This window comes from Octopus bimaculoides, chromosome 2 (assembly GCF_001194135.2).
Source record: "Octopus bimaculoides isolate UCB-OBI-ISO-001 chromosome 2, ASM119413v2, whole genome shotgun sequence".
In the NCBI taxonomy this organism is placed as follows: domain Eukaryota; kingdom Metazoa; phylum Mollusca; class Cephalopoda; order Octopoda; family Octopodidae; genus Octopus; species Octopus bimaculoides.
In genome coordinates this window covers 8,205,688-8,215,868 of record NC_068982.1, presented here as the reverse complement: position 1 = coordinate 8,215,868, position 10,181 = coordinate 8,205,688, and the positions used below count along the sequence as shown (strand labels likewise).

General features: G+C 36.2%; 1 protein-coding gene across 1 annotated transcript in view; it reads right to left on the bottom strand.

The window, feature by feature from the left end:
* LOC128247132 (SCO-spondin-like) overlaps window positions 1-10,181 on the bottom strand; it is a 36,161-nt gene that overhangs the window by 7,947 nt on the left and 18,033 nt on the right. Inside the window, exons 14-18 of the mRNA XM_052965952.1 lie at window positions 9,130-9,282; window positions 6,159-6,314; window positions 3,524-3,729; window positions 3,025-3,129; window positions 913-973 (exon numbers count right to left, since the gene is read on the bottom strand). Coding sequence (XP_052821912.1) covers window positions 913-973; window positions 3,025-3,129; window positions 3,524-3,729; window positions 6,159-6,314; window positions 9,130-9,282 — 681 coding nt within the window. The remainder of the gene's footprint in view (window positions 1-912; window positions 974-3,024; window positions 3,130-3,523; window positions 3,730-6,158; window positions 6,315-9,129; window positions 9,283-10,181) is intronic.

Below are 10,181 nucleotides of genomic sequence, written 5' to 3'. Positions count from 1 at the left end.
GGGAGGGCGGGTTACCGCCAGCGAGTAGAGAGGGCTCTTAATTGTAGATTTTAAATATTTGAGAGACAACAATGCATAAATCGTAATTTTTTTAAAAAGAGCAATGAATTCTGGGTGATTAGAATATAACGTAGCATTGTATTGATTTCAGTGTTATATTAAAGCTCTGGTATCACTACTACAGCTTGACATTACAGGAAAGATTTTTATATTATTGAAGATGTGCTTTCATAGACAGCCATATTTTCTGGCTAATACTGTCTACAATGAAGTTTGTGGCATTTAGCACTGTGGCCACTGGAGATACGCCAGTGAACAGGTTTTGGGAGTGCAATAAAGCTTGTTAACACTACATAGTAGACAGTACTTGCTAAAAATAAACTAAAAGTGAAAGTAACAGCTTTTGAGTGTTCACGCTTCCGTAATGGAAGTTATCTCTCCAAAAGTTATCTGTTAAATAGTAGATGGAATCTAAATAAGACCAATACCTATCAGCTGATTGTTTTGTATAATGTAAGAAACTCTAAACTCACCTGACACATAAACTTAATGCAATAAATGATTTTGTGACCCGTAGGGGCTCTTAGGGTCATTGCTTAAAGCTTTGCCAATATAATATGCTAGAGTAAGAGTAAGATGCTTCGATAATACAATTGGAGTGATAGTAATAATCTCAAATAATCTGTCTCTTATTTCTCATCATTAATCCTCATAGTTAATCTAAAGCAAACGATAATATGTATTCCATACAGACAGTTAAACATTTATTTGTAGTGCAAGTTAATATTTTCACACCTGCTTGAATGCCTCCACCACACCTGTGGTAAATGAAATGCAGAAACAATTTGAAAATGCTAATGTGAAATTTATAAAATGCATTCAAAAGTTTTTGAATAAAATTTCTCTATTTACCTTCTTTCTTTCGACAAACTGGACAACAAGGATCGGTCTCCAGGTAAAATAAGGTTTCATCCTACAATGTCATAAAAATGGAACATAACTAAATAAATATTTTAATTATTGATTTCGAACATAATTTCCATAAGAGATGCCTTGCTTGTATCTCCAGCAATAAAGGGATGAACTTTACAAGTCTTCTCATTTTGGTTGATTAATCTTACATTGTAACAATACAAATTCCATAGCAGACTTTGAGAACTGCTTAAAAATATTGAGAACTGCTTAAAAATATTGAGAACTGCTTAAAAATATTTCATACGATTCACTTAGAAATTATGGAATAGTTAAATGTATCAAAGGAAAGTATAGCTATTGTTGGGAATTATCAAGTTATAGTATTAGCCTTAGTAAAATGTTTAGAAGAAAATTTATAATTAAAGCTGTCAGCAGTATAAACAATAATTAATACAAGGTTAAGGAAATTAATAAATAGAAGAGCATTTGTGATTGAATCAAATATTAGATCTCTCCTAGTGTAAGAATATCCTTAACATAGTTATGATTGCATCTCAAAAAGTGGTTCTTCTCTTCAAAACTAAGAAGCACTTCATCTCACAACATTTCTGACTTCTTAAACAGATTAAGTGTGCTCCACTATGAAGTCCTGCTCTCACACCTGTTGCTATAAACACACCTGCAGTAACAACTCCTCAAATATGCAAATTACCTATTTTTTTATCTACGAAATGGCAAAACTTTTAGTGTTGATTTTAGTTTCTATAGAAAATCTGTAAAAAGTAATCTATATTCTATTCACAGTTCCATGCTTCAAATTATTTGAAGCTAAAGTGGTATTTTGTCTGCTGCTGTGTTCTGAGTTCAAACTCCACCAAGGTCGACTGTGCCTTTCATCCTTTCGGGGTCGATAAATTAAGTACCAGTTACACACTGGGGTCGATCTAATTGACTGGCCCCCTCCCTCAAAATTTTGGGCCTTGTGCCTAAAGTAGAAAAGAATCATTAGCACACCAGGTGAAATGCTTAGCGGTATTTCATCTACCGCTTTGTTTTGAGTTCAAATTCTGCCAAGGTTGACTTCACCTTTCATCCTTTTAGGATTGATAAATTAAGTACTGGGGGGGTCGATGTAATTGACTTAACCCCTGCCCCAAAATTTCAAGCCTTGTGCCTCCAGATCTCTTTTATCTGTTATTTGTTTCAGTCATTAAACTGTGGCCATGCTGGGGCACTACCTTGAAGAATTTTACTTGAATGAATCGACCCCAGTACTTTTTTATATTAAGCCTATTCTGGTATTTATTCTATTGTTTCTTTTGCCTAACTGCTCTGTTACAGGGACCTAAACACACTGACACAAATAATCAAGCAGTGGGTGGGTGGGTAAACACAAACAGAAAGATGCACACACACACACAAACACACACACCCAGAGACTCACCCACACACACACACACACCCAGAGACTCACCCACACACACACATTATTTTATTCTTTTATTTCTTTCAGTCATTTGACAGCGGCCATGCTTCTCTCAGTTTCTTATTCCTTTATTGCCCACAAGGGGCTAAACATAGAGGGGACAAACAAGAACAGACAAAGGGGTTAAGTTGATTACATCGACCCCAGTGTGTAACTGGTACTTAATTTATCGACCCTGAAAGGATGAAAGGCAAAGTCGACCTCAGCGGAATTTGAACTCAGAACATAAAGTCAGACGAAATATGGCTAAGCATTTCGCCAGGTGTGCTAACGTTTCTGCCAGCTGACTGCCCTTCAGTTTCTGCCTACCAAATCCACTCATGTGGCTTTGGTCAGTCTAAGGCCATAGTAGAAGACATTTGTAAAATATTTCATGTAGTGGGACTGAAACCAGAACCATGTGGTTGGGAAACAAACTTCTTACCACAGGGCCATGCTGGCATCTAAACATACTACGAACACACACCTCACATACATATAGAGATAGTTATGGATAAACAAGAAACTTGTCTCCAGGACCACGCAGAAAGATTGAACCCAAAACCATGTCATCATAGATATAACTCCACAGCTGTGCTTGCAAAAAGTTTTAAGAAGATTTATGTAATCAGTTATAAACTTACATTTTTACAAGAAGGTGATTTACAAATTGGGTGACATTTTGTTATGCCTCCAATGCATTCGCATTTGGAACAGTTGTTTTTAGGGTTAGTCCACATTTCATTCTCCTGAGAAATAAATAACATTGAGTTACAACTTGAGTCACATATTTATCAACAGAATTTATTATCAGTCACATTGCATAGCTTTAGAAATGACTGCAAAATATTTCATTGTGATACTATAAAATTAGGTTATGTTAAATTCTAAAATTGGAAAAGAAAGCTTCGTTGATTTAACAGAACAAAGATACTAATGGGTTTCCTTATTAGTTTATCTGTTCTTTTCAAAGATATATTTGTAAACTTAAAATGTATTGTTAGCTAAGTTATCAAAATCTGTTTTTTTTTTTCAATTTTTAATTTCCATCAATCAGTTATTTGGAAAGCTAAAATTAAAAGAAAATGTGTTGAAAGCTATGATAACTTTAAACAAATACCAAGTAGATTAACCGAGACTTACCTGTTTTATTAAACCATCAGCAAAACAAAATTCACTGCAATTTTGTCTTGGAACACATTTGCCTGTTGAGTCTCTAAATAAGTTCTTTTTGCATTTACAGCCTTTCTGTGGTGCCTTACATAAGGAATTATTCATAGGTCCGAAAACATTGTTGCATGTGTTATCACATACTGGCTCAGTTGACCATATTTCTCCTTCACCACATGCTGAAATTCAGTATAGATATTACAGAGGTAAAATATCTCTTGAAACATATCACATAACATAATAATGAAAAAAAAAACAGTTATCATCATCATTGTTTAACGTCCGCTTTCCATGCTGGCATGGGTTGGACGGTTTGACAGAGGACTGGCAAAGCAGAAGGCTGCACCAGGCTCCAGTCTGATCCGGCAAGGTTTCTACAGCTGGATGCCCTTCCTAACACCAACCACTCCAAAAGTGTAGTGGGTGCTTTTTACGTGCCACTGGCATGGGTGCCTGCCATGCAGCACTGGCATCGGCCACACTCAAACAATGCTTTTTATGTGCCACCAGCACAGGTGCCAGTCAGGTGGCTCTGGCATCGGTCACACTCGAATGGTACTTTTTACATGTCACTAGCATGGGTGCCAGTTAGGCACAATGCTCGAATGGTGCCTTTTACGTGTCAGCACATTAAGTAGAAATCTGGCGATGTCAGTCTGTGTGCCAAGATAAAAAGTAACAGTTACTATATCTTGTATCATCAGCATTAACTTGGTTTTGTGTAATTGTATTTCTATCTGCTCCATTGCTACCATCAGACTCCCATCCAACCAAACCAGTTCTCTATACAGTTCTACATCTAAGAGATGAGGAATTATGTGCATTATTTACATTATTTACATTTGACGGATATTTGTCCTCATCTTGTTTGTTGTTAACACAACATTTCGGCTGATATAACCTCCAGCCTTCATCAGGTGTTTTGGGGAAATTTTGAACCTGGGTTCTCATTCCTCAGGCATTTTCCGATGTTATTATTATTATTATCATTAGTGTTCAGGTCACTGCTTGGAATCAAACTCGGAATCTTGAATTTAGTAGCCCATGCTCTTAACCACTACGTCATAGTGGGCATGTGGCATAGTGGTTAAGAGCACGGGCTACTAACCCCAAGATTCCAAGTTTGATTCCAAGCAGTGACCTGAACACTAATAATAACAACAATAACATCGAAAAATACCTTAGGATTGAGAACCCAGGTTCGAAATTTTCCCAAGACACCTGATGAAGGCTGGAGAGTAAATCAGCCGAAACGTTGTGTTAACAACAAACAAGATGAGGACAAACATCCGTCAAATGTAAATAATGTAAATAATGAAAATAAGATATTGTTTACTTGAACAACGGTGTTATTGACAGAAAAGGCATCTGGCTGCAAAACAATGCCTCACTAATAAACATGTAAACATGTAAACATGTAAATAAACATGTAAACATGCTAGCACAGAAAAAACAGACAAAGAAATATATATTGATCACTCTTTATGCTTTCTGAGTCAAACATGATTCATTTGTAAGGTCAACTAAAACCAAAACATATCTGTTACTTTTACCAGCTAACTTTAAAGACCAGATCAATTCCACTCTGTACTGCATTTTCTATTTTCTCCAAAACTTTTGATCAACTGATCTTGTTAGAGTTATCTTCCTTGCTTGTTTTAAACTCCTTTGGAGGTAGTTTTTATCTCTTTATTGCCTGGATAATCTCAGGTGGTTGAAGGTTTTTCAATCCCTTACTTTTACTAGGATTTAAAATAAAACCTATCAGAGTGTGGATAAGTTTCTCAAAGCATGCTTAACATTGGTCAGCCATGCTTGGAGAGGAGATAGGTATCTTCAGATCATGGGTCTGCTTATTGTAACACAATAACTGACTTAGTGGTTGGGGTTCAGCTCATGGTTGTAAGGTGAGAGTTTTATTTCTAGCAGTGCATTGTGTCCTTGAGCAAGACACTTTGTTTCACGTTGCTCCAATCCATTCTGCCAGCAAAATTGAGTCATACCTGTAATTAAAATGGCCAGCCTTGTTGCATTCTGTATCGTGCTGAATCTCTCTGGAAACTACTTTAAGGGTACATAGGTCTGTGGAGTCCTCAGCCACTTACTCTTTTACTTGTTTCAGTCATTTGACTGCGGCCATGCTGGAGCACCGCATTTAGTCGAGCAAATCAACCCCAGGACTTATTCTTTGTAAACCTAGTACTTATTCTATTGGTTTCTTTTTCCGAACCGCTAAGTTACAGGGACATAAACACATCATCATTAGTTGTCAAGTGATGTTGGGGGGACAAACACACATATATACATATATACGACGGGCTTCTTTCAGTTTCCGTCTACCAAATCCACTCACAAGGCTTTGGTTGGCCTGAGGCTATAGTAGAAGACACTTGCCCAAGGTGCCATGCAGTGGGACTGAACCCGGAACCATGTGGTTGGTAAGCAAGCTACTTACCACACAGCCACTCCTGTGCCTATTAATTTCATAAGCAGGTTGTTCCACTGATCGGATCAACTGGAACCCTTGTTGTTGTAATCAATGGAGTGTCATGTTTTTTCCCCTTTTTTAACAGACAGTTTAGAGAAATTGAGATGAATGTTTACTTACTGCATTTTTTGGCCAGTTTGCATTCCCTTTCTTCCGTTTGAGTCTTGCAGACAGACTTATTTCTTCGTCTCGTGGAAACTCTAAAAGTTCTTTTGCTGACTCCTTTGTCACACTGACCCACACAAGGTGACCACCTTGTCCATCTACCACATCTCACTGGAGTGAAAGAAACAGATTCATGAGAAAAGTATAAAACAGTTTAACAAGTTGCTTTTGTTTGAGAAGATATAAATTTTGAACGAAGAGCACAAAGCTAATCTGATGTTTCAGAAACATTTCTCAGCCGAACTTAGTTACTTAGTTTATGTCATCAAATGGTTCTCAATGTGGGCAGTACTACTTCTTAGGGGATGGTGAGAAATTAAATATAGATGCTGTAGTCAAAGAGGAGCACTGAGACAGTGAGAAATGGGGCATGAGAGATGCTTCGCAACAGTTTTTTTTTTGTCTTCATCTCTTATTTAAATACAGTAGACCCTACTTTATAAATCCATCTTGGACCACCTATTTTGGATTTATTAAACGAGGGATTTATTAACCGAGGGAAGAAAATTTGTTGATTGATTAAACATGTGTATTTATTAAAATACATATAATATGCGAATACAAGAATAAAAAGCATTATAAACAGGGTCCTTGAATGAGAAATTTGTTGAGTGTTGTTTGCTTTGTTGGACGCTTCGTTTGCAACTCTGCATTGATTTTTTCCAAAAGAGTTCTAAAAGGATTCATGTCACCGAAATCAAAACTTTCAAGGCCACTTTCTAATCGAATGAGATAGTGTCTCATTTCAGCTGACGTTGGAGGCTCTGGAGCTCTTTCCTCAACATCAATGATGGAATTGCCATCTTCATCTCCTTCGGTTTCCTTTTCAGATTGCCAATTGTCATGAACGATCTCGTCTAGTTTTCCTTCTTCAGTGATGATCCCTGGAGCAAACAACAGCACCATCATTCTAACGTTCAGCTTTGTAACATCCTAACAATTGAATCTTTTCTACCATGGATTGGTCCTGCTTCTCATATTTCATTTTGAACAACTTGTGTGTGTGTGTCTGCCTCTCTACATGAATGACAAATGATGTGTTTTTTCACACTTCAATACTGACAGGTAGGCTCCAGTAGCCACAACCAACCAGCTGTCACATGGTACACTCCATCATCCAATAAATGAGAAGGGCATGTAATTTTGACAAGAGGTGTCCTGGAGCCTACTTTTTCACTTGAATGACAAGGATGTGTTTTAGGCTCCAGCAGCCACTGCCAGCTACTATATATACATATATATATATAAAAACAAATAATAAATGAGTATATGCATATATACGTACAGGTATGTGCATACCGACATCCACCTGTATGTATAGGTGCATATCTGGGTACAGGACATTGCAAACAAAACGTAGACGAGAAAACACACAAGCCACATAGAGAACATTCTACTTCATCAGCTACCCCCGTTTTAACACCAGCGTTTCGAAGAGCTGGGCGGGACGCATCGTTAAAACAGCTCTTCCCATGGACTGCAGATTAAATTTGTATACGCAAATTAAATCTTACCATGGAGGAATGTAGTGGCGGACAAAAACCAAGACAGGAAAACATATATATTTATAAAAAAGAAGTTTGAAAACGTCAATGTGCACCAGCATGACCGCAGCCACTTGGCTGAAACACATAAATAAATAAATAAATAAATATAAAAAAATGAATTTTAATTTATAATTTTGTCAGAGATATTTTTAACATGTTTCGGTTCTTGAAAAAACGAACCTTATCAAAAATACATATTTAAAAAAAATGAAATTAAACGAAAAGTTCATAATTGTTTTACTGGTGTCAACAGTCCAGGTGGGAGCATTTTTTGTTGGTTGTAGTAGTAGTCGTGACCCTGTTGGTAATGGTAAATGGTAGTGTATGTGTATTTATATATATACACTATATCTATTTTGGGATGATAGAGTGTACCACATGACAGCTGGCTGACCGTGGCTGCTGGAGCCTACCTGTCAGCATTTAATGGGGGGGGGGGGGAACACTTGATTCATTTGCTTGGTGACACTTTAGGAAGAAGCAGCAACAGTTGGATTTATTAAGTGATGGTTTGGATTTATTAAATGAGAGATTTTATGTGTAAAAATTCCATTCCAACCCATTTTTGATACATCAAGCGGGTAGATTTATTATCAATGGATTTATAACGCGGGATCTACTGTATTAACTTTTGTAAATGTGTTAAATGCTGTTTGATAACGATCTTTTTGTTAAATGCAATTACTATAACAATATTAGCAATAATAATGAAGCATTAACAAGAATAATAGACGTTAAATTTGAGTAAATAAATAAATAAATAAATGAAACTGGTTATAAACTACTTGTGCTTACAGTATTTGTTTACAGCAAGGTGGCGGTTTGATAAGTCTCCCATCTCAAACTAGTGTCCAGAATTATATTTATATATGTAGAGAATGTATTGTATCACACCTTCGATGCATGATATAATGGAATTATAATAAAGTCCTTGCAAATTGTTCTACTTAAGATACTGGTAATAACCCTTGACAATATGCAACTCTTGGCTCTACTCTGCTCTGAAAGCTCTCTGCGTATGTCCAGTTGTATTGTGGCACAGTCCATTAGGAGACAACCAATAGGGGTGTTCTGATAGACAGATAGATAGATAGATAGATAGATAGATAGATAGATAGATAGACAGACAGATAGACAGATAGATAGATAGTTAGAAAGTTAGCTAGCTAGATAGACTGATAGATATAGATGTAGATATAGGGTGAATTTGAAGTTTATAGCATTTATTTCTAAGGCAGTGTTTCAGACCTTTTCATTACTGAGCGATCGCTCTTGTTTGCATTTCTCTAGAAAATCTTAAAATACACTTCACAATGATTGATATTGAAAAATTAGCAAAATATATATGAAAAAAGTTATTAAAGGCTTTTAGATAATACCTCTGCAAGGCTGTACTCGACAAGTTTGTCTTCTAGTCTTAGTATTTAATTTGCAAGATGAATCCCTAGTTTTAATTCGTTCACTGATCTGAAAACCTTTACCACATGGTTTGCTGCATGTTGACCACATTGACCATTCTTCATAAATACAGCCTGCAACATGGAGAAAACAAAAATGCCTGTTGTTTTAAATATCCAAATAAAGTAATGCAAAATTGTAGATATATCACCACGGAATGTATTGCAATGGAATATGCTTATTCTATACGACCAAAACTCTTGAGAGCAATTCTGGAACTATTTTACCTCATTTGATTCCTGGATAGCAAACAATGAAATCTATAAATAAAGAATAAAAGACTGGATTATACAGTTCTATATTTAAGAGATGAAGAATTATGTACATTATTTACATTTGATGGATATTTGTCCTCATTTTGTTTGTTGTTAATACAACATTTCAGCTGATATACCTTCCAGCCTTCATCAAGTGTCTTGGGGAAATTCCGAACTTGGGTTCTTATTCCTAAGGTATTTTTGATGTTATTATTATTATTCAGGTCACTGCCTGGAATCAAACTTGGAATCTTGGGGTCAGTATCCCATGCTCTTAAGCACTACGGATTGTAGAAGAAATGTAAAGACACAGATACCACAATGTACCTTGTGCAATGAAAACTGAAATACATGGCTTCAGTTTTAATTAGGCAGAAGAACAATATATCTAAAGAGTTTGATATGTAGAATGTATTTAGTTGTTTGACTGATCACCTGCATGATATATTTGCTTTATTGGAGCTGATGTACGACAATTAATCAACTAGAATGACAAAATAGTGTCAGATATATCAATTTGTTTCAGGAAGCAAGACATATAGGCTGAGATAAGAGAAATGGCACTGCCAACAATGCCATTATTAAGCTGGGTGAAACTGAAGCAGGAATCCATTGGGTGATGTGAATAATAAGCATGTTATGTGAAGTGAAGAGGAAAGTATGAGAGAACTTCAAGACTTAAATGCAAACAGTATTTCAGAGATGCTGGGAATTAA